The sequence below is a fragment of the Plectropomus leopardus genome, chromosome 17, assembly GCF_008729295.1.
Source record: "Plectropomus leopardus isolate mb chromosome 17, YSFRI_Pleo_2.0, whole genome shotgun sequence".
NCBI classification, from domain to species: Eukaryota; Metazoa; Chordata; class Actinopteri; order Perciformes; family Serranidae; genus Plectropomus; species Plectropomus leopardus.
In genome coordinates, this window is record NC_056479.1 from 26,457,829 (window position 1) to 26,482,375 (window position 24,547).

At 38.1% G+C, this 24,547-nt stretch overlaps 3 protein-coding genes and 1 non-coding gene across 4 annotated transcripts in view; all 4 read right to left on the minus strand.

The window, feature by feature from the left end:
* Window positions 1-18,121, minus strand: part of LOC121956567 — a 38,521-nt gene extending 20,400 nt beyond the window's left edge. The window contains exons 1-3 of the mRNA XM_042504842.1: window positions 18,107-18,121; window positions 3,533-4,866; window positions 3,006-3,209 (exon numbers count right to left, since the gene is read on the minus strand). Of these exons, the coding sequence (XP_042360776.1) occupies window positions 3,006-3,209; window positions 3,533-3,632 (304 nt within the window). The 5' untranslated portion in view covers window positions 3,633-4,866; window positions 18,107-18,121. The remainder of the gene's footprint in view (window positions 1-3,005; window positions 3,210-3,532; window positions 4,867-18,106) is intronic.
* Window positions 4,188-14,744, minus strand: plbd1a (phospholipase B domain containing 1a). Its single transcript, XM_042504840.1, has 11 exons — window positions 14,570-14,744; window positions 12,735-12,957; window positions 11,108-11,191; window positions 10,597-10,738; window positions 8,528-8,668; window positions 7,971-8,115; window positions 7,341-7,541; window positions 6,464-6,604; window positions 6,179-6,364; window positions 5,163-5,269; window positions 4,188-5,044 (listed from the first exon to the last, which is right to left on the minus strand). Exons 1-11 carry the CDS (start codon window positions 14,637-14,639, stop codon window positions 4,868-4,870), a joined length of 1,617 nt encoding a protein of 538 aa, XP_042360774.1. The 5' UTR covers window positions 14,640-14,744; the 3' UTR covers window positions 4,188-4,867.
* trnar-ccu lies at window positions 14,939-15,011 on the minus strand. Its single transcript has one exon. It is a non-coding gene; the product is annotated as a tRNA-Arg (tRNA).
* pick1 (protein interacting with prkca 1) lies at window positions 18,109-24,147 on the minus strand. Its single transcript, XM_042504841.1, has 13 exons — window positions 24,014-24,147; window positions 23,409-23,482; window positions 22,851-22,962; window positions 22,599-22,727; window positions 21,100-21,166; window positions 20,892-20,981; window positions 20,618-20,671; window positions 20,242-20,304; window positions 19,947-20,080; window positions 19,247-19,339; window positions 19,093-19,143; window positions 18,842-18,986; window positions 18,109-18,411 (listed from the first exon to the last, which is right to left on the minus strand). Exons 2-13 carry the CDS (start codon window positions 23,447-23,449, stop codon window positions 18,149-18,151), a joined length of 1,242 nt encoding a protein of 413 aa, XP_042360775.1. The 5' UTR covers window positions 23,450-23,482; window positions 24,014-24,147; the 3' UTR covers window positions 18,109-18,148.
* Between the last annotated feature and the right edge of the window lie 400 nt (window positions 24,148-24,547).

A 24,547-nucleotide genomic window follows, 5' to 3' on the forward strand; every position in this document is an offset into this window, starting at 1 on the left:
TATGGCAAAACTGTCAAAAATGCCATTTTCAAAAAACTGCTGAAAACCACTTTAAACCACATAAAATAGCGTGCCTAAAAACGCCATAGCAAAGGATGTTGCAAAAACGGCCATAAACAGCATTTAATAGCATGTCCAAAAATCCACCAAAAATGCAAGGCTATAGTATGGCAAAAATGTCAAAAGATGCCATTTTCAAAAAACTGCTAAAAATCATTTTAAACCACATAAAATAGTGTGCCGAGACACGCCATAGCAAAGGATGTTGCAAAAACAGCCATAAACAGCATTTAATAGCATGTCCAAAAATCCACCAAAAATGCAAGGCTATATTATGGCAAAAAATGTCAAAAATTGCCATTTTCAAAAAACTGCTGAAAACCACATAAAATAGCATGCCTAAAAAGGCCATAGCAAAGGATTTTGCAAAAACAGCCATAAATCACATTAAATAGCATGTCCAAAAATCCATCAAAAATGCAAGGCTATACTATGGCTATACAAAAGATTTCAAAAAACTGCTGAAAACCACTTTAAACAACATAAAATAGCGTGCTGAGACACGCCATAGCAAAAGATTTTGCAAAAAAAGCCAAAAACAACAGTAAATAACATGTCCAAAAATCCACCAAAGATGCAAGCAAGGCTATACTATGGCAAAAATGTCAAAAAATGCCATTATCAAAAAACTGCTAAAACAGCCATAAACAACATTAAATAGCATGTCCAAAAATCCACCAAAAATGCAAGGCTATAGTATAGCAAAAATGTCAAAATTCCATTTTCAAAGAACTGCTGAAAACCATTTTAAACGTGTGCTGAAGACACGCCATAGGAAAGGATATTATAAAAACAACCTAATGCAACATTAAATAGCATGTCCAAAAATCCACCAAAAATGCAAGGCTATACTATGGCAAAAATGTAACAAGATGCCGTTTTCAAAAAACTGCTAAAAACCACTCTAAACCACATAAAATAGCATGCCGAGACACGCCATAGCAACGGATTTTGCAAAAACAGCCAAAAACACAATAAAATACCATGTTGAAAAATCCACAAAAAATGCAAGGCTATAGTATGGCAAAAATGTCAAAATATGACCTTTCCAAAAAACTGCTGAAAACCACTTTAAACCACATAAAATAGCATTCCAAAACACGCCATTGCATAGGATTTTGCAAAAACAGCCATAAACAGCATTTAATAGCATGTCCAAAAATCCACCAAAAATGCAAGGCTATAGTATGGCAAAAATGTCAAAAATGCCATTTTCAAAAAACTGCTAAAAACCACTTTAAACCACATAAAATAGCATTCCAAAACACGCCATTGCATAGGATTTTGCAAAAACAGCCATAAACAGCATTTAATAGCATGTCCAAAAATCCACCAAAAATGCAAGGCTATAGTATGGCAAAAATGAAATAGCGTGCTGAGACACACCATAGCAAAGGATTTTGCAAACAGCCAAAAACAACATTAAATAGCATGCATCTAGCATGTTGAAAAAATGGCGAAAAGCGATATAGTATAGTATATCGAAATTTTGAAGTTGGAAAAAAAACACTGAAAATGATTAAAAATATTATAGCCTGTAGAGACATTTCTTTGTAACTAATATCGAAAGAAAGGCCAAAAACATTCAAATATAGTACTGGAAAAAAAAGGCAGAAAACGACATAGTATAGTATGTTGAAAATTTTCAAATTTTGACATGCCGAAAAAATGTCTGAAAACAACACATTATATCCCATAGAGACAAGTCATATTACATGATTTTAAAAAAATCGCCAAATACCTAATAATATAGCAGTTTCTAGTTTATTCTCATTCTTGAACATTTTCTTTTGTTTTGTTTTTATTCAACTGGGTTATGACTGCACAAGAGCTGCATTCAAGATTGAAATTATGGTCATGATCATGTTGGCATAAATATCATATAAAGTGCAAAAGTTCAAGCAGATCCAGGCTTTTATCCACACAAGGACCATTCAAAGAAATTGCTGTATATAAAGGCATGTTGATCACATGACTGTCAGGATTATTTATATATTCATATTTTACTCAGCATGTTCAAATATCTGGCCTATCTGCAACTTCTCTCCAGAGTTATGGTATCCATGTGTAAAATGATTTTATTTTTATCTTATCGTATCTTATCTCATCTTGTCTGATCTTATTTTATTATTATGACACCTCTTTGTGAACCAGGTCACATTCTTACAGAAAGCCGTCACAATTCAGAGTGCGAGCTGTTGTGCTGTTGGTGCCTCTCTGCATATCTTTTTGTCAGTTTATGTGTTTTCAACATTGAGTGAGACCTCATTTGTCCTGCCTAACCAAAGGATGTGTGTTGAAACCAGAATAGCTGGTAAGAGAGCGGGGCTGACCCATGGGACGCCTGAGAAGAGAACAGAAACTGTGGAGTTTCTACTGTGATGAACGTCACACTTCATCACCTGCCTGCCTGCAATCTCCTTCACACGACTCTTAGATGGACGCTCTGAAAGTCACATCCTCAGCTTACAGTGAGAGAAATGGCTGCCACTGGATCAAGACTTAAAAACAACAAAAGCAAAAAGGTAACATCAGCAGGTGCTTGGTTAGCGGCCCGTCTCTGACATGCTGAACAGCATTGAAGGAACACTGACAGTAATGTGAAACTGCTTTATTCTGTGTTTTTACTTGTTTAAATCGCCTGGTCCGTTTGATTCGAAGAGACTTCTGCAGATAATTCAGCTACTGGTAAACCTCCAAAACAACTAACACTGCAGGAATTCTAAACGGGAGTTCAAGCTTGGCACATGAAGAAAATTTGAGTGTTTAAAAGTCGATACCAAGGCCGCTATTTTTAGTGGTAATATTTTAAAACATATCCTATTTAATGCAAAAATGTCTTTTTTTCAGTGTTTCCCCCCAGGAATGCTAAAGAAACACACATATGATTGCCATTATTTGAAGAATCTAATCAAATAAATCATATGAATCATCAATGTTCTTACCTGCAGTGTTGCTGTTTCTGTTCTGTCGCTTGTATATGATACACCAAAGAGCCAGAGCCAAGATGGAGCCCACTGTGGCCAGCACCACGAAGATCCACAGAGCCAGACCCAGCAGCATCACTGAGTCGACCTTGGATGACTGACTCAGTGACACCGATGGGGGGGTCTTCGCATTCAGCTGGACCACATCAGCCAGGGACGGCTCTGAGGGGAAACAGATAGGCTGACTTAAGACCAGCAGAGGTATTTCAGGAGCAAATAAATAATGTAGTTTTTTGGCTAATCAGTGCATCAATTTAGCAGCTGTGAACAGGTGCCTGAATGTTTTGCATTACAGAGGAAAAAATATATACACACAAGTCACATTAAAAAAACACATATGAAGTTTAAGATGGGCAGGAAGAATTCAAATAGACGAGACAAAGACTAACTGAAAGAGGTTTTGAGACTAAACTTTGACAAGACAACTCCGGTGAGGAGGTTTCTTTAAAAAAATAAACAAAGAAAGAAAGCTCTGTAAATCTCACCTGCTGTTGGCTCAGGTTCAGGTCTTGTTTCCGTCTTGCTGGGGAAACATAAATTCAGAAGGTTTTCCAACTTCTCGCCGGGGGGACACTCTTTGCCCATGGCTGAAGTAATATGGAGATGTGCTGCTCTGCTACCCTCTGCTAAACTTGTTTGTGACACAAACTGAAAAAAGTTGATTAGTGAGACACAGAGGAGGGATGTGATGGGAGGATTTATGAAACGAATGCAGAGTGCCTAACAGACGTTTCAGTTCCTCCATTTCATAGGAAAGGGTGAATCACTACATGTGTCCCCAGGGGCAGAGAGAGAGAGACAGAGAAACAAAGAGGTCCCAGCCTTAGTTTGGATAAATATTACATGGCTGTTAATCTATTTTGCTGTTTGTACACATTGTTATTTAGTGACAATACGGATTCATTACTACAGATTCATTACCGTTGCACAACACAGGATCTTGCTCAGAAAAGTACTTCACTTGCAAGTTCAGTCAGGAAGTCAGACAAGTCTGACAAGCAGAAGATAAAGGTAAGGGGCAGGTTATAACAAAACGGGTACGCTTAACAGCTGGAAAAACTTCTGTTTTGGTAAATCTCTACCAAAACAGAAAACCACAAGTCATCGTTGCAAAAGACAAGAACAAAAACAAAACATGACTGTGCCTGCACAACTGTAAAACTTTAATAAACAATCAACACATAACATGTTGCAGCGATACAGATGTGCAGCATTTCACATCATTTTACATAAGAAACATAGGCTTATATAAAAATACAAACCTGAGATATTTTCATTTTGCACAGTATAAGAAATAGATGCACATAAATCACAGCACTAGGAAAGATCAACAGCCCTGAGTTTAACATTGCACTGATTTCATTCACCACTGAAATTATAGCGTTTTGCATGTATGAGGACATTCAAGCATTTAAAAAAGGATTAAAGACGGCATGGACACTGATATAGTGCATCGATTCTGCATTTTTTAAAGCTAATCTCAGTGTTCAAGGCACAAATGGCTGTAGGTATAAAAAACTGTAATGATTTCTGCTGTACGTCAAATTAAATCATACATGAGACATGTACACGTTAAAAAACTGAATTAAAATCTGATTGGCAGCTTGACATTGTGCATTGAATCAGAAGGAAGGAAATACTGTTGCTAACAAAATTTAAAACCTTAAAAAGAAAGCAGTTGTTGGTGGGACGCAATTCTGAAGTAATAATTAAAATAAAAATCATCAGCGTGCAAACAGATGTCTGAACCACAAAAAGAAACAGCAGATCGCACCTTTGTTACTCTGAAAGCGTCAAATGCACACACACACACACACACCTCAGGGCTTGAAGAGAAGAGGCTTCATTTTGATGAAGGTGAAGTTGTAGTACGGCGGCAGACCCTGGTGGCCGATGCTGCTGAATTGATCCCAAAAGAACGGCGGGAGTCCATCCTGTGTCGTTGGCCCGTTTACCGCCTCCGCACGGAAGTCCCCAGCCATGTGGAAATCTGTCACCTAGACGAGGAACAACACAGGGACTAGAGTAAATCTGAGCTGAAAGGCATTTGGTTTTGCACAACCTAAGTGACCTCTATTGCTGTATTGCAAGATCACCGTGGTGACAGGGCATTACCTTAGTGTCATAGCAACCTCCTGGTGAAGGCCTTTCTGCTCTCAGGTCGTTACGGCAACAGATGGTCTTGCAGGGGTCACCCTTAGAGTATGGATCATTTTTGTATTCTGAAAAAAGGCAAACAGTCAAACAAAAAAATGTTATAATAAACATGTGGCCACCGGCAGATATACAAGTCCTTTTCTTTTGCCTAATAAATAATTTAAAGGGACAGTTCTTCCCCAAATCGAACACACTTATTTTCCTCTTACCTGCTATTTATCAATCTAGATTTTTTTGGTGTGACTTACCGAGTGTTGGAGATATCTGCTGTAGAGATGTCTGCCTTCTCTCCAATATAATAGAATTAGATGACGCTAAGCTTGTGATGCTTGAGGAGCAAAAAAAAAAAAAAAGAAGAAAAAAATCAAAAAACTCGACAGCAATGTCTCTTTCCAGAAATCGCGACTTGGTTACTAAAGATAATCCACTTGTTGTGAGCAGTTTCATGTAGGAACTATTTTTTCTACTGAATTACACACACCAACTGTGTTGTCCAGCAGAAGGAAGCATGCATCTACTCATGGATGTGCGACTCTTGACAGAGTGAGATGAAAACATTAATGGTGCCCTCCTCAGCTAAGCTGTAATGTCTGCTTGCTCCGTAGTACAACATGAGCTAGCGATAGATGCACGCCTCCTTCTGTGAGGTGATACAGTTGACGGGCTGGAGTTTGTGCAGTCTATTTCCATTATATTCAAGAGAAGGCAAATATCTCTGTGGCTGATATCTCCAATGCTGTTTAGTGATATGCGACGCAAACATGTTAACATCCTGGCAGAGCCCAGTCAGTCAGTTAAAATAGAGATCACTGATCGTTGTGACACTAACTGCAGAAATTGCGGGACTTTCATTGTGTGGGAGAAAACTGAAATATTAAATGCAGAATAAAAAGAAATGCAGGTTTTTGTTGATATCATGAAACAGCTGAATATGAGTCATTAAAAATTAAACACAATGAGACTGAGCACCACACCATTAAACCTCATGATGTGCTTCAGGGAGTCCAGGTCCTTGACACTGGCCTGATCACGGCGGAAGATCTTGGCTCTTGGACAAAGATCATAGGAGAAGTCCTCTCCATACTCCTCCCACATTTCGTTGTAACCACTCAGCTTGTAGATCTTCTGGTGGAAGGGGACATTGTAGGATGGCCAGTAACCTGTGGTAAACAGAGGCAGTAGGCAAGATAGTCTTTTAAAAAAAGTCCAAATAAAGCCAATTGGGTAGAAATCAAATTTAATTTTAATTTTGTCGTTACCTCTGCGCAGAGCCTGTGTCTGGTCGGAGTACTCCACCAGTCCAGGGATCTGCTCCACCACAGTCAGAGCACCGTCATCTACACTGTGTCCCAGCTTTATTTTGCTCCTGTCCAACACCATGTACTGGTTGTTGTATGTACCTACACAAGCAGAGCCAGAGATATTTTATTCCAGGCATGCTAGTAGCAGCTAATGCTGCTGAAAACTTTGAAAAGACTTAAATCTGACCCCCTCTCATATCTAAAGACAACGTGAGTTTTTAGTCACACACTAGGCTTTTGCAAAGAATCGGGATCATGGAGGGACACTATTTGCAAGACTACAAATAGGTTCCTTTTGTGATGATTTTCCATCCTGCCCCTGGTGGAAAATATAAAACCCACTCCCTTAAAGAAATGATATATTGTAAGTCTGATATATTAACAATTCCTTAGGAGTTCACAAAAACAAATATCTCTAGAAACACAAGATAAAATAAGTACTCATTGATGGATCAGATATACACCTAATTTAAAGAATCTTGTTCAGTCCACATCGCCACCACTTTCAAGTCAAGTAAATTTTATTTATAAAGCCCATTTTCACAAATCACAATTTGTCTCAGAGGGCTTTACAACATACAACATCCCCCTGGCTTTAGACCTTCACATCGAAGGGAAAAACTCCCCCCAAAATACCCTATAACGTCCTTTTCCACAATACAAGAGAACCAAAGCTTCTCCTTGTTTTTGTGCCTCCTCGGATGAGGCGCTCACGTCTGTCTAAAATGAATCACTGATTTATGTCAAACTTGCATGTTTCTTCATGTTACAGCTGTCTCTTAAACGTATTTGTAACTGCGCTTAAAGCTTTACAGTTATATATATGATCACTCACCAGAGTTGTGCATAGAGAAGGTTTTGGCCCACTCTTCGCCGGTATGTGCCAAACTGTTAGCCAGCCTGACCCTCTGCCATGCCAGCAGGCTGTTGGGTGTGATTGTGTCAAAAAGGGAGGAGTTGAAGACACTGTTGGTGGTCTGGGTCATCATCAGACCGCTGCCCAAGAGGTAGAAGTCATCCAGAGACACCAAGAAACCTGAAGAGAAGGATAAGCTGGGAACATTTCGGACAGTTCTCACAACAGAAGCCACATTCAACCATATTTCATCCAAACGCTGATATCATCAAAAATGTTTGTGTGTGTAACTGTGAGTGTTTGTTGTAGGAGATTAGAAGAGATAAATAAACCTGCAGGTGTCAAACCTTTGCACATAGAAGCAGAAAATCACATGGAATAAGACTATAAGTGTCAATGAAAGAAGCTAAGAGAGCCAACACTTATGATAAAAAGTGTATAAAAGCTGATCATTAGCTACTATGGTGGTGTGCTGCTCATGGACTCTTGATGTGATGAAAAAACCACTCACTGTAAATCTCTGTTTTTGAGAAATAAAATTTCACCTCTGACCTTGTTCCCTTTGAACAATTATTTTTATGGGGAATTCTTGTTTTCTCCTGTACATACCAGGGTAGCTGCTGAAGGACAGTTTCCCAGTGGCCGTGTTGGGCTCAGTGATGTGGAAATCCCAGTGTTTGTAGATCCGCATTGTAGCAGCATACGTGTACCAGCTAGAGTGGGCAAACAGAAGGTTCTCAAAGCCAGGAAGCATCTGAGGAGGAGGACAGAAAACAGTGAACTGGAGTTGGACTCCACAACTGATAGGGTTTTCCTGTGTCAGCAGAATGACTGGAATTTGTGTCAGTATAAATTGGATTTTGACACAGGACTTTAGCACCATTCTTCACGCAATGACCCAATTTAAGGTCAGCGGGGCATCATTTTTTTCATTTTGCCAGTGCATGTATTTACACAAGAAAAATATTTTTTAAATTGGTAGTAGCTTGTTTTTCTCATTTTGCATGCTTACATAAATAAGCTGACCAAAGCTGATTATGCTTTACTAAACATATTTTGCAGACAGGAGCTTTGAAGTAACGTAACACTGTCCGTGTGTGTTACTGTGTGCATTCCTTGTGTAGAGTATGTAATAAGCCTTACTGGAACATGTTTTGATCTCTGACCTTGATGAGAGCAGAGCAGTGTCCCATCCCTGGAAGTTTGAGGTCTCTGAGCGGAGGATTGGAGGTGGGGCCCAGTGTTGGGATCAGATCCAGCAGGTCTCCCACTGCATTCAGGAACTGGACTGCAAACAGCGACAGCGGCTGTGGGAAGGACACCAGATAAACAGCTGTTACTCAGCAAATTATTATGAACAGTAGTGTTGCTTTTATAGTCAGTTAGCCACAAATGCAAAATATAAATCCCTTTAATGAGCTTAAAATTATTGAAATAGTGTGCTGTTTTAAGACTTTTTATCACCTCCACTTTAACTTAATGTTCCAAAAAGAATCTCTTTTTGGTGCTAAATGCAAATGAAACAATGGTTTGTTTGGTATAAAGGCAATATAGAAATGATAAGATGAGATAGATAAGAAAGAACTTCATTTACTCCGAAGGAAATTCCTGTGCAGCATTTGCAATATAACATTAGAGGAGTGCAGATACAAAGTGTGCAATATACAAGGACTAAAGCAATTAAGCAGAATAAAAAGCATATGTATAGAAAATATTAAATAAAATATACAGCAATTATTAACTTAATATAAAACCAGATAACAGTAAAGTGCAATATAGAAGACCTGCCTAACAATAAGGTTGAAAATCTAAAAACTAGCAGTGAGGTGCAAACAGTCGTGAACAAAAGGGTGCAAACCAATATATGCAATACGGTACACTTGAGTGTCTGTAACATTGGTAGTTTTACTGATAGTAATATTGGTGGTTTTGTCTTGTACATGGAGTGGATCCTAATCTTTGGAACATATGCATGCACTTAACATCTACAAAGCTTAAATAAGGCATATCATCAAATACCCTTTTAGATTTAAGAATGAAAAAAAGTGATATATCATCACGAGTTTCGTTTGCATTGGAGGTTCCTCATTTTAAAAAAGAACTTGGCAGAGCAGTAGTCAAAGCCGTGCACCAGTCAGAGGCTATGAACATCATAAGGATCTCAAAGTGGAATTTCCTTTTTGTGTTAAAAGAGTAATATTAAGATTAATTTATTGATCAGGAAGCTTTTGTGTCTATGTATGTGTACACTGTAAATCTGAATTCAACCAGTAGCAGTTGTTTATTCTGAGTTTTTTTCCCCATTAATTTCCACACTTCATTTTTTTCTCATTGTAGAGAAGATATCCAACAGGGCTTCCATACATGTAAAAAAAAGCCTGTGTCAGTGTGTAACTTCGGCATTTTCAACCTGAACCCTATTTCTCCACTTTTTTTTAATGTCTAACTGACTAATGGGAGCAACATTTTTAATGGTCCAGTACTGAGCAAGACACGCTGCAATGTAATCCCTGCAGGCAGTTATGTACTGTAAATTTACATCCGCTTAAAGTGTTTGTTTTGGCCACTGACATGTTAAAGAGTGTTATCACTAATGTCTTATAACATTATGGAAAGGATCCCTATAGAGACAGACTTTTTTGTTTAAGAATAAAATCCTTTTTCTTTAACCAGAAACAGCCACAACATTGCCAAACCCACCTACCAGATTTACATAAGCAGCAATTTTAGCGTGTATAGAACCAGCTTTTTTTCCACATATAAGTGGATAAATTAAGGGTTTATGTCAAACAAACCAGAGTTGGTGATAGTTGGAACAGAGTAAAGATGAGACAAGATGTTTTCTTAGTTTAATTTTTTCCTGTTGGCTTTAAATGAAGTGTTTTCCGATGATAAAATTACTGTATTTTAAAGGGAGTGAGATGGGTTTGGGAATAGCAATTTCAGGGCTGTTTCAGGTTGAACAAAACAGATCTTACTCTTCAATAAAAAAAGTCTATCTCTGTAAGGATCATTTCCATAATGTTATCAGACACTCAGAATGTCAATCGGAGCATGTCACGGGCAAAAACAAGCACTTTTAGTGGACACCAACTGATAGTTGTCGACTGCAAATTGCTAAATACTGGATCTGAAAAAAATGTCCTGATAAGTCTCTTAGAAATGGAGAAAAGGGTGCAGGTTAAAAAAATGCTAAAATTACCCTTTTAAATGCAATGATAAAATAATGTTAGACCTTTTTCCCTTGTTTCTTGGCCCAGTCTGCGACTCCTGCTTGCAGTCCGTCCATCTGAGCCACAATAAAGCCTGCATGTTTCCACAGAGGATCAGAGCTCTTGCTCAGTTTCACCTGCTCTCTGGTCCATGAGTCCTGCTTTCTACAAGTTGAAGGGTGACATATGCAGTTTATAGTTATCATTATTCTTCATAATAATTCACTGTTAAACAATCAAAAGCTCTGCAGACGTGTGATCCAAACATAACAAACTGACTTAAACTGAGGAATCATGCATGGAGAGAAATAAGATACCCTGAGTCCACTAAAACCTTTCAAATATTGCACTTCAAAATAAAAAAAATCCAGAGATTTTGAAATTGAGATTTGGTAAATATCAGCTCAAGTTAAAGTGAACAACAACAAGAAGAGGATATGAAAGATGATGACTGTGTGACTCAGTGTGTGTGTATTTGACTACGGTGCTGCTTCTGTGGTTTTAATTTTTAAAAGGAAAAGAGAACAGACTCACGCCATGAAACTCTGAACCAGAACATCCACCTTGGGGTCGGAGATCAGTTGCGGATACATGTTGGCGTAGTGGTCCATCATCTGCCTGGGGAGGAGGAGTTTAGAGTTTAGATTAGTGTTAGATGTCCACCTCAGTGGAAAGTTGTCTTTGTCTTCCCTTAAACACACCCAAGGTACACACAAACACACAGCATACACCATTAAATAGATAAACCGTCACACGGCTGTATGCCTTCACGCAGCAGTCAAATTGCAGTTACAGTTTACATCCCTCCAGCAGCATAGAGGAACTATAAAAACACAATTTCAAGGTGAGTAGCCAAGGTTCTTGAGTTATAGGCCAAAAGAGGTTTAATGAGGTCACCATGACATTGACTTTCGACCTTCAACCATTAGATTTAAATCAATTAATTCCTGAATTCAGCTGGACATCTGTGCCAAATTTGAGGAAACTACCTTAAGGCAATCTTCAGATATTGCTTTGTGAACATGAGATGAATGCAAGGTCACTGTGACCTTGACCTTTGAACACAAAATTCTAATGAGCTCATTGTTTAGTTTGTGTCAAATTTGAAAACATTTCCTCAAGGTGTTTTTGAGTTATCGGGTTCACAAGAATGAGACATATGCAAGGTCACCATGACCTTGACCTTTGACAAAATCTAATTAGCTCATCCTTGAATCTGCTTGAATGTTTAAATTAAAAAAAAAGTTTGAGTTGACTTTTGAGATATTGTGTTCACACAAATGAGACAGACATGGTCACAGGAACCTTGACCTTTGACCACCACAATCTAACCAGCAAATTGTTGCACTCAAGTGAATGTTTGTGTCAGATTTGAAGGAATTCCCATGAGGCATATTTAAGATATTGCGTTCACAGTGTGTGTTGGACATAAGCACATACAGACGTATATATGGAAAATACCAAAACATTATGCCTCTGGCCTTGTCTATCGCCTGTATGGATGAATAAGGACGCACAATAAGTGTTATAACTAGTTGGCAATGGCAACCAATGGCAAATATATTGCTGAGTTGTTTCTGTGACTTGCCAGTCCCCTTCCCTGCAATGTTGACCATCTTTAAGAGATTGTTTTTGCCCTTTGCACTCAGGATGCCATACCATGCCTAAATGATACGATGCTTTCAACCAGGCTTCTGTAAAAACAGACGCTGATTGTCTCTCTTAAAAATGTTCTTCGAATTTTCATTAACAATTAGGGTTTGTTCAATAATTGTGTCCAAGTACTTAAAATGTCCCACTTTTTCTACAGACATTGATTGTGTGTGTAATATAAGAGTATGTGAGAATACTTAAAGAATGTAGTCAGGATAACAAAACTACAGCTTTTAATAATAATAAAACAAAGTGTTTGATGATGTTTGATGATGTTTTGATTTAAAATTTTGTAATACACATTGAAGGAGGCTGTTACAGATGGTGTCAAAGGTCAAATCTTATTATCTCTATTGAGTTTCTCATCAGACTCACACTGTCAAACCAACCACCAATTTGATTTCTGATATTTGTTTTGTTTTGATTATCAGATATTTGCATGAACATGCCAACACAGACAAAATTGAACTCATTAGGACTCAACAGCGAACACACTGATGACACTTACTGGGCAGTGAGGAAGCCCTCGAGGTAGCCGGCCAGGAAGAAAGTCACCTCGTCATCTTCAGGGGTCTTTCCATAGCCAGCACGGATCTCTAGGATACTCCAGCCTGTGGTGGACAGGGTATCATTCAGATACCCGTATGCATCTCCCCCCGTCTCCAGCACGCCTTCTTTCAGCAGGACCATCTTGTGTGCTGCGTCCCAGTACACCGTGGCTGCTGTCATCTCTGAGAAGAAACAGCATTGCAGTAAGAGGATGTAAACAAAACAAAATGGCTATATGTGGACTGAAGGCTGTAAAAACAATAAAGTTGGGGGACATTGTCCCCTAGAACAGGGGAGACCAGAGATGGTTGGCTCGCTCTCTTACGTATTTCACAAGCAGAACTTAAGTTAGAATATTTTAACCAGCAGCAAATAAAAGGTTATGGTCTCAGCTATAAAAAAACATTACCTTTAGTCCATAGATCACTTTTTTTTACTTTTAATACTATAAAACTGAAAGTTTCCCACACTAAAAAGTTTTTAAATGTTTTAACAAAGTAGATGAGGACAGGTCCATAAAGCAAACATTTTGATGTTACATATATGTTTCTGTGACTGTTTAACCCTTTAAAGCCTGTGCAAATAGACTTGAATTCTTTTAAAAACATGGGAAGTAGGCAATGAGCAACGTGAGAAGAAATGACCCCAAATTAGCAGGTTTAAGCAGCTTTTTGCTTTTTTCCCCTTGATATTTTACCTAGCCTTTTTTCAAATAATTTTCTAAATCTTTTGATTTCTTGCAATTTGTGGAATATTTCTAAAAAAGTTGCACATTGCCTTTTCCCCTCATGTTTTTTGAAAGAAATCAAATCAGTTTTCTCAGGGTTTGATGGTTTGAATACTGGTGAAAGGTATCTGTAAGCAGCACAAAAAAGTGATTTTGCTCCAGGTTTAACCCTTTGGAACTGAGTATAATAAATACATAAATAAAATAATAGAAATACATTTAAAACGTTTTTTTTTTAACGTACTATGAGATAATTAAGAAATACTACTACTACTACTACTACTACAAAAAACAACCAACAAATAACAATAATAATAGTTTTCTAGTCATTTTTCTTTATTCTTTATTATTATTAATTATAATTTCGGTCCCTCTTTCTCTTCAAAAACTATTTTTTTCACTAATTTTGTCATTTTCTTGTCACTTTTTACTAACTTTTTGCAATTTGTGACACATGTCTTGCCAAGTTGCTCACTGTATTTTGAAAAAAAGGCTTAAATGCTTGTGAAAGGCGTCTTGATGCAGCATAATTAAATACATGTAAATCTAACTATCAACTAATACTGATATTTCATTTCAAAACTACACTCAAGGTATGATTGCATATTCGTGCATCTTTAATGAGCATTGCATTTTTAAAGTTGTTTTTTTAAAGCTTAAGTGACAGATGACATCTAAGGCGTCACAAGACTAGATATGCCATTCACTAAAAATATCCCACCCGTGCATGTCTGAACTTCTTCTGTATTTCTTCATTCTGTTTTACCTTACGTTAACATGGATTAAGGCATATGATCGAAACTGAAAGCCAAAACTAAAACATTTCAGTGACAGGAGCACCTCGTGAGTTGGGGGATTACCCTGTATATCAGTGAGGAACTCAAGCGGTCATCTCCGACACACCTTAAATCACAACAGCTGACAGAGACTGTGGGTAAAATTAATACATATACATGCATGCATGCGTGCAGCCAGTGGGTATTTGTTGAGTTTTGAAAAAAAAAGAGCCATTAGATCCTTCAAAACAAGCACTCGCTCGTAAATTCACATAAGCACGACCCACTTACTGTCATCAGAGGCGAAGGTCGCAGCCACAGTGCATAAGAGACATACAAAAAGCCTATTTACTAAAAGCATGGCTGTGGAAATGTCGTTAAAAGCTAAACTAACTGCAGAGCAGGTCGGTGAGACGTGCTTCCAGCAAGGAGGAAACCAGTTTTGTGGCGAAAGGAAAGTCCGATGTAACCTGAGTGTAAGAGGAGTGGAGCGTGTCCTGATTGGCTGCAAGTCTGAGGGAAAAGGGAACAACGTGCCATTTCACCAGGAAGAGCTGTGCTGCAAAAATGTCACAACCTTAGCAAAAATACGTGTAGATCGAATTAACCAGGTTTGTTTTTTTGTCAGTGTTTAGACAAATAATAGAAGCAAAACAGGTTCACCCCAGATGGGACTCGAACCCACAATCCCTGGCTTAGGAGGCCAGTGCCTTATCCATTAGGCCACTGGGGCTATACGAATACCTATCGGTATCACGTGACTTTTTATAGTTTACCACGTGAAATAATCGTTACCGAAAATTAATATTTCATCAGTGTGATCGGAGAACATTGGTGGAAGTATGCAGCTCCTTTATTTTATTAAAACGACTAATAAAAATAGTAAAGCTAAATAAGTATGGCGAATTTTTTTGTAATGTACCCGATGCAGAAATATCTGAACAAACAAACAAAAAACACAACAAATCTTTGAAATTATTAAAACAAAATGTAAAAGAAATGATTATTAAAATAATTGCCAATTTTCTGTCAATATGCTAGTATCAATTAATCAAAAAATCAATTATTTTAGCTGTACTTGTATAAACTGTCAGATAATTAAACAAATGTTTTATGCAAAAAAATAAATTAAAAAAAGTAAAGTAACTAAAGCTGTGAAATAAATATAGTGAAGTATAAAATTCCCCCTGAAATGTAGTGGCATAAAAGTAGAAAGTGGCATGAAAATAAGAAATTCCAGTAAAGTTCCTCAAATTTGTACTCAAGTAAATGTAGTTAGTTACATTCCACCACTGTTGTGCAACTATATTGTATTATTTAGTTTTATTTTAGTTTCAAGGACAGTTCATTAGTGCAGTAGATAAAACAATGCAGAACCTTGCTTGCTAAAGGAAAAACAAGATAATTTTTTTCATCTAATCTAACAACAACTGAAAAAAGACAACTATAATGTCCCTGTAAATATGAAAAAGACTTGAGTTAGCATTATTCTCATTTTATTAATGGTACAAAATAACTGTTAAGTCATTTTAAGGTACACAAGTTCATTTAAGTCCAATTAGGCAAAACAGATCTGAGAAAGACAAAATAACATACAGTATATCCTTTTGATTCATTACATTCCAGTTATTTTTTAGAAAAAAACTGTAGTTAAAAAAAAAAAAACAGAAATTAATTACTTTAAATCAAGACCTGGAACAACAGTGCCCGGTGCAGACTGCAGGACAGTGTTTTCTAATGTGATGCTGCCCCCAAGTGTTCCCGAGAGTAAGTCTTAAAAAATGCACAAATTATCTTATTCCCCTGAAGGCAATGACAGACAACAGAGGGCCACATTAGTAATTATATATACTATAATATAGAATAGATTTTTCTCATGAAAATTTGTATATATAAATAAACATTGACAAAAAGAATAAAGGGGGAATGACAAGAAAGTTATAATATTACAGTTTTTATAGCCTTTCCCTTTGTACGTATTTACATGTACTGTTTGTCTGCATTTTATAAATCCATTTTCACACAGTGGTAAAGCTCTGTGACTATTAAGGGGCACTGCTGAAATGAAATATATATGGTATTGAGAAGAAGTGAGCACTGCAGGTGTGCTACAAAAGAGATTAAAAAAAACCCTTTAACTCAAAGAGTGCAATATGAGTTGGTGAAACAGATTAAATGACATAAAAATAAAAACCAAAACTTTGGTTGTAAAGCTTTTTCAACTTGGACACTTGCAAATACAAGCTCCCCTTTGTGAAACAACTCAAAATGTCAAAACCCCCATAGAAACAAGGACTGTAACAGCTGCACTTAAACTCTTCATGTAGGAACAGAATTATTTCTGAGTCAGTCATCTTCAACCACACTTCGAGTGTAACTTGCAATTTGTTGGTAAAGCTATGAAGAAAATATCGCTTTTCAAGGTCCGGTGTGAGAGATTTAGGAGGATTTAGGGGAAACTACCAGTGAGGATTGCAGATTGCAGCTAGATGAATATTCTCCCTTTTAGGATTCCTTCAGTGTTCATTATTCAGGAGGTTTTTTACCGGGAGCAGAATTATCTGCAGAGTATCTTCTTTTCCAAAATAAACACTGATTCAAATAGATAAAACTATTCAATGAAGTTTCATGTGACAAATCAGAGTTTCTTCAAATCTGTTTGGCATGTTGCAGATAGGCCATTAGTCTGACACCTGCTGATGTGTGCTCACCTTTTTTCTCTGAGAATTTTAGATCCAGATGTTTCGCAGGTTTATACCGGGAGCTGAAATATCCGCAGAGATCTCTTTGTCTTTAAAACAAACAGAGACAGTGATTTAAACCAGTGAAAACACTGAATAAAGCAGTTTCATGAAAAAAAACCATCTGCTTTCTTCTTCTGCTCGTCATGAAGCTTCTGCTAACTACAGTAGCGACATGAAAACGCGAATGGTCCCATCTAGAAGTTTGGTTTGTCCATTCTGGGCCACTGTAGAAACATAGCAGTGCAACATGGCAATCTCTGTGGATGAGGACCTGCTCCCCATGTAGATACAAACAGCTCATTCCAAGGTAACCAAAAAATGATTATTTTCAGGTGATTGTACACTAAAGAAAACATACTTATTATATCATATTCCTTCTCTACCCAATATATCAACCTTCATCCTACACACCGAACCTTTAACATTTACCACAAAATATCCTTCTAGGTAGCTAAATAAAGTTAAAATATGACAAGTTTGCAGCAAAGAAAAAAGCAAAATAAAAATGTCAATATAACTTTAACAATCCACAATATGCACATAAACACTCACCGCAGAACCATTTCACTTTACAAAGAGCTAAGAAGGCACGCCTCATATGCATATAAATCCTGCTCTGCCACATTAAAACCTCTAGAGCAGTCAGATTAAAGCAAAATTGCTTCTGTTAGATGTGTCCCTCTCAAAGTCATTAAACAGTGACCTTACGTGTGGCGGACAGTCACGTCAAAAAGCAGGAGGCTGTTTTCAGAGAGAAAGTTGACGGTCAGGAGTTGCTATGGTAAAATAAAAACAAAGCTGTTGATTTGAGAGAATCCCAGAAAAAAAAACACCACCGAAACACCAGTACAGCATTAAATTATAGCAGCAATTTTCAGTAGTATTCACCTTTGTGACGATAGTGTTATCGATTTCAGCCGCGATACTCCGCTGCAAAGATCACCGCTTAGTGAGTGCACTGACGTTAAATGCAAGTGAAGAACAGTGAAGTCAGAGGAGTGAACTTCGTCTCCACATTAACAGCACACACTCACACACACACACTCACACTCACACACACACCCCCACACACACACACACACACACACACACACACTCACTCACTCACTCACTCACTCACTCACTCTTATTCATCATCGATCAGTTTCTCAGCGCCGTTCTCTGCTTGTCTCCCTGCGCTGCTCCCTCCCTCCTCTCCGCCTCCTCCCTCCTCTTCCTCCTCCTCGTCTCCGGTGTAAGAGAACGACTGGCCACCGTAGTTGATCATGGTGCGGGAAAGGTCCACTTCGATGGGGAAGACATCTGCCTCCTTGAGGACGGCGTAGCACTCGTCGTAGTAATGTGACATGCCTGAGACGAAGCGCTGCAGCTGGAACACGATGTCCTGGACTGCAGGTGAAGAGAGGAGGGAAAAGAGTGGACTGTCTATTTTAATAAACTTTGTGACAGGTAAGATAAATCGCACATGGCAAATAACTTTTGACCAAAACAATCTAATCAGTACATCTTTGAGTTCAAGTGGACGTTCCTGCCAAATTTGAAGAAATTCCCTCCAGGCGTTCCTGAGATGTGTTCATGAGGAGACAGACGTGAGGTTACAGTGGCCTCGGACCACCAAAATCGAATCAATTCATCCCTGATTCCAGTTGGATGTTATAGCCGTTGTGCTGTTTGTGGAAAATTTCCTCAAGTTGTTCCTTTTTTATTATTATTTTTTGTCTTTTTTGACAGGGCAGCTCAGATAGACAGGAGACATGGGAGAGAGACGGGGGATGACAGGCAGGAACTGAACCTGAGACAAACGACAGAAACAACTTACCATGTTTCTGATCCAGCAGCTCTATTTTCTCCAAGACATCCTTCCTCATTTTGGCGAAGCGGGCACGAGCCTCCTGCCGACACCGCAGCACCAAACGGTACTCATAGTTACCGGTGCTGACACGGTACAGGGGCTCTCCCATGGCCTGAAGGAAGAAAAACATTAATCGCTGCTTCTGATAATACGACCACAAGAATCCTTCTATTTTTCCATTGGAAACCTGTAAATCTCATAAAAAAATGACTACTCACAATACTGCTGTATTCTTCATCATCCATTTCCTTCACCTTCAGGCAGTACGACTGAAACACACAAGGAATTCCTGCTGTTTCTCTGTTTTCTGATTTACAAGGGAAGAAACTACGCTGCACTAAAACCAAAAGGCACCGAGCGCTGTTGTCTTACCAGATATTCAAACTTTACGTCCAGGTACTTGCGGATGGTGAGCTTCGTGTCTGGTATGGCCTTATGAAGGTATGTGTTCAGGTCATGGAGCATCTGAAAAACAGGAAATGATAGATGAGAGGTTTGATATGGAGTCAGACAAACCATACAGTCATATCGTGAGATCCACACACGACAAGAGGCACAATAAAACAGAGCTGTGTTGGATTTACTCCAGACAGTTTAAAGGGTAAATTCTGTATCTTTCAACCTGGGAAATGGAAATGGCGATTTCAGGGCTGTGTCTAGATAAACCAAAAGGGTTTTTTTCTTCAAAAAAAAGCTTCCCTGTAGGCATTACTTCCATAATGTTAGAATAATAATCTGATCACGTCAGTGGCAGAAACGAGCACTTTCAGTTGATGTAAAGTCACGGTGCCCAAACACCCCAAGTGGTTACACTGCAGCCTGTTTTATGGCTGTTGGCTGCAGCTCTCTCTCAATACTGAACCAGTTTAAAAAACTGTTGTTTATATTAGTCATTAAGTCACAGAAACATGGGATAATAGAATCCAGGTTGAAAAATATCAAACTTACTCTTTAACAAACAAGTGTGTGTTTTGTACTTGTCTTAAAAAAACATTTTAAAAATCTCTTTTAGAGGTCTGAGTTTTATGAAGCACAGCGAGTGCTTCAAAGTCAAACTGTAATCTGTACTTACAGGTTTGATGGTCTTTAGCAGCTGAATACCGTATTTCTCAATGTTGCGGTGAGCATCAGCAAACTTCACAAAAGCCTCGCTGGCTGCAGCCTGGGGCTCTCTCACCCCGATGACAGAAAAAACATCGCCAAACGCTGGAGAGAAAACGTTCAAACAACAATCAGAAACATTAAACATTATGATCTATCTTGTGTCTTCCTTTTCATGCTAGTCAATGAAGAGGTAAAAAAATGTGCACCAAGGCTATTAAGTAATACTTTATTTATAATTTCTGATTCTGATCACAGCGACTCACCTCTGTGAGTTTGAGAAAGCTCAAAGAAAGCTCTGAGGAGTCTCTTCGTGTGCTCCATCAGCCCTACAAGCAAACAGGAAAATAAGAGACCGATTTGGAAAAATCAGCAACGGGTGAAATGTTCCAGTAACTCACTCTGAACACAGTGTATCTGATTAAAACAGCAGATTATGTAAGGGATAATGATTCATAACTTATCGTGTAATGTAAAAGAAAATATTCATTAATTTTTTTTTGCTTTCGCTAGTGTCTCGAATCAGAACTCCAACCATAATAACGGTCTGTTTTTCACAGCAGCAGACTGTAGATTCCTGAACAATCAGTGCTAAAACACTTAAGTTCACTGAAGGCCAGTTTTGTAATGATTATTCTTTACCTTTGTAGAGCTCTGCAGTTTTCTCCAGCTCTTCCAGTCTTTTGACCAGACCATCTGTAAAGTTAAAGGAAGCCACATGAGTAGAGCTTTAAATCCTTGTGTTCACCGTGCCGTTATTTGCCTGCTGGGTGGCCAAGTTATGGGATTTGGACACACTAATCATGATAAACAACATAGATTAAAGACGCCGTCCATGTGTCATCAGCATGATTAACGTTCACATTCTCTATATAAATCACTAATAAAATCAGATTGCTCATATTAATAATCTCACCGTTGCATAGAATCGCTCTGCTGAGTCCGAGAGCATCTGCTGTGCCTGAGCTCATATTCTCTACCAGGCGATGTTTGACTTTTTTCAGCACTGAAACACAAAATATGTCTTTAATGCACACGCAAACAGTCCTGGATAAAAGTTACCAAACAAGTAATGCACTGAGAATTTTAATAGTGGGTATTTGTATGTCTAATGGAGGACATACCTATGTCCAGAGACTTCCCTTGTTTGGGGTCTGCCTGCAGTTTGTTGTAGTGGATTACTGCTTCTCCCTGTGAAAACATAATCAAGAGACACAAGTGAATCAACAACAAAAAATAAACAGTATATATATCTCAAAGTAGACAATCTCTTGAACATTAACCCAAAAATCAGTAAAACAGCAATCAAAAACACAGAGTGTTATAAAATTAATAATGTGAAAACATTTCAACAGTTCATCTTGAAAGAAAAAACACACAAGGTAAAAAAAATACAAGCTACAAAATAGTTAACGGGTGGATTAGTCCTGCAGTTCTTTAAATAAATTGAATAATCTGCCATATCTTCAAATCTTAATGAAAACTCATCAAATATGCACTGTGATTTAAGATTAACAAAAGTGAGCACAACTGGTGGCTTAGATCGTCTTGTATTAACCTTTACAACTTCAACAGCTTCATGGTGCCGAGGGTGAAATTCACGTGCACATTCATTTGCACTGAATGGCAGCAACACGATCTAATCCTGGAAATCCCACATTGCACCTCGTCTTTAATCCATCATGCAGGAAGTCATGGAATTTTTTGGGTGTGAACAATGGGCGCCAAAAACAACACAGCCACTCTGCACTGGTGACGTTATGCCAAATGCTTCGGGGCTTTTGTCCCGACCTCTGTGGAAAAGCTCAACGAGCCGGCAAAGTCCCTTTTCTCGACAGTCTCGCGGTGGGTTTGCACACATCATTAGTAAACTGTTGGACTATTTACTGATAAATCTGCAGCCACAGCAGGATACAAAAAGTGTAAGTAATATTTTATCCTTTTAAAGTTTCTATTCATGTCATATGTGCTTGATTTCTTTTTTGAGCGTCTTAAAATACACGAGTGGTGTAAGAATTAGTTAAGTGTAATGTTCAACTGTCGGACCAAAAGGACACACAGACGACTTCTCTGAATAAGTCTGCACAATCAATGCCAATGTTACTGAAACTGCAATATGGACAAATGCAATATCCAAATCACAGCAGCTGCAGGGTTTTTTTTTTTGGATGAAGATAAAATATGTCACAACATATTATTATAAGGGAAGCACTGTTACGCAACAGAAATGACCCGGTCTACAAATAATATTCCACATGTAAGGAAACATGCTTGTTCAATTAAGAACCCAGCAAAAATCACCATCATTTCATTTTATTTTCAGTGAAAATGAAATGCAAAGATACCATTTCCACTAAAATTCCAAATTATATCTGTTAAAAAGATGAGACAAAAACAGCCACAAACAAATAATTCACATTTAGCAGGCATTTAGCTTGAATTTTTTAACTTAGTCATCAACTACTTTAATCCCTTACACAAAGGACCACATGGAATTGGCCCAAATTTAGACAAAATATCCACAGAATTGTAGAAACAGTAAGTAACAAAGCATCTGAGTGGATCCTTGTGTTCTATCTTGTCTCATCTCTGGATTATGATTGCGTTGTCAGTATTCGTGTACCTGCACAGCTTGGATCATCTTGGCCACCTCCACTTTGGTCTTTCCCTTCACTGGTTTCCCATTCACGCCTGTGATCTCATCACCTGCCGCCAGTGTCCCATCCAGAGCTGCTGGGGTGTTATCGAACACCTGAGAGACAACAGAAACATATTTAAAAGGTACCAATGAAACAGACACAATTTATTATACTTTATACTTGATCGAGATGTTCTGTTATGGATTCATAAACATGGTTAAGATCAGTTGTTCTACCTGGACAATGTAGAGACATGGACAGTACTGTGCCCCACCACCGATACTGATCCCAATAAGGTTGTTAGCATCTTTCTTCAGACACACAGTACCAGGAACCGTTGGTATCCCCCTGTTAAGGAGAAAGCATGATGCACTGAGATTTGTTGCATTTAGTCAAATCTGTTCTGGAAATTTCTAAAAAGTAAAGTATTATAGCATAATGCTCTTCAAGATTGTAAATAATTAATCAAACAATGTAATGAGTATCAAGGTCATATAAGGACATGCTCTTTTGGGGGATTTCTATAGGTATTAGACAAGTGTAATCCATGTGTGAAATTATATCAGAAATATGGACCTTCAAACAGCAGAGCTTGAATCATTTCAACAAAGAGACATTTAAAAAATAAAAATAATGATTAGAAGTGTGTGGCAAATCAGTAATTTTTTTTCTCAGTATATTTGATCCTATGTATGAATTTAAGATTTTAAAAATCCCTTGTAAAACATCCCCATCCACTGAAACACATCTGGATGGTGCAGATTATAGAAAAAGAAAACATATTTGTGACTCACAGTTTGTCCTCCTCCAATTCATAGTCCATGTCTGTGAACATTGCAGGACAGTGTCACTCCTGTCCCAGTGAAACCTGTGAGTGACCGTAACAAAACCAGTGACATTAAATTATCTTATTAAATTCTGTTACTGTATCTCAAGATTGAATATCAACATCAAGCAGCTCTTTCAGTGTGGACTACCAATAAAACAAAAAGTGATTTAAAATGAGCTCATTCTATTTAGCTATACAGTTTCTAACAAATGGCACTGTGCCCAAATTTAAGCAGGATACTGTGAAGTTTTGCAGCCTCGCTGAGCAGCAGTCAGTGAGCAGACGGTAGCTGCTGCAGCAGAGCGACCAACAGCTGGTAACTTACAGTGCATGCTAACCACCCTATGTTTGCCAGTTAAATGTCTAAATACGCATGATAGTGAAACTACATAAATCGACATGTGCGGTTAAAACAATTGCTGTAAAATATATCTCTAGTGACGGAAATCAAAAGCAGGAAAAACGCTTGCTAACGCTCGTTAGCTGCTAGCTACTGTGCGTCAGGCTACTGGCAGGTTAAATTGCAAATTTAGCTCGTTCAGAAACATTAACGCGCCGTAAAAGATTTACCTTGTTATTTGTTTTGCCCGTTCCTCATACAAAGGTCTCTTGGTGCGCATTAAAATCAAAACATCCTTTAAAAATCGCTCCGTTTAGCCGCAATTATCTTAATTTCTGGATCCGCGGATAGCGCCGCTGTTTACTCTCTGATGTCACTTCCGGAACAAAGCGGAAGTTGTTGTAAAACTATATCATAATTATTTTTTCTTGTGGTCACATTTAAAGTAGACACTCTGCATTCTTAAATGGGAATAAAAATAAATATTTATTTGTATGACTGTTTGTTAAAATATACTTTATTAACAACATATATAAATCCCAAGAAAGTTTTTACGATCATGGTTTTTAAAGCCCCCCCTGTGGGGAACGGCAACACATTAAATAAGTGAAGTTAGAATCAATGCACATATCGCAGCACAATGCACTTCCGATGAATCTTTTCAAAATAAAATAGCCAAGATGTGGTCAACCGTCATGATTACCGTGAGGGCGTTGCGACGTGTAAAGATGCCTGTCATGTCAGGTGGATAAAGCATAAGATAG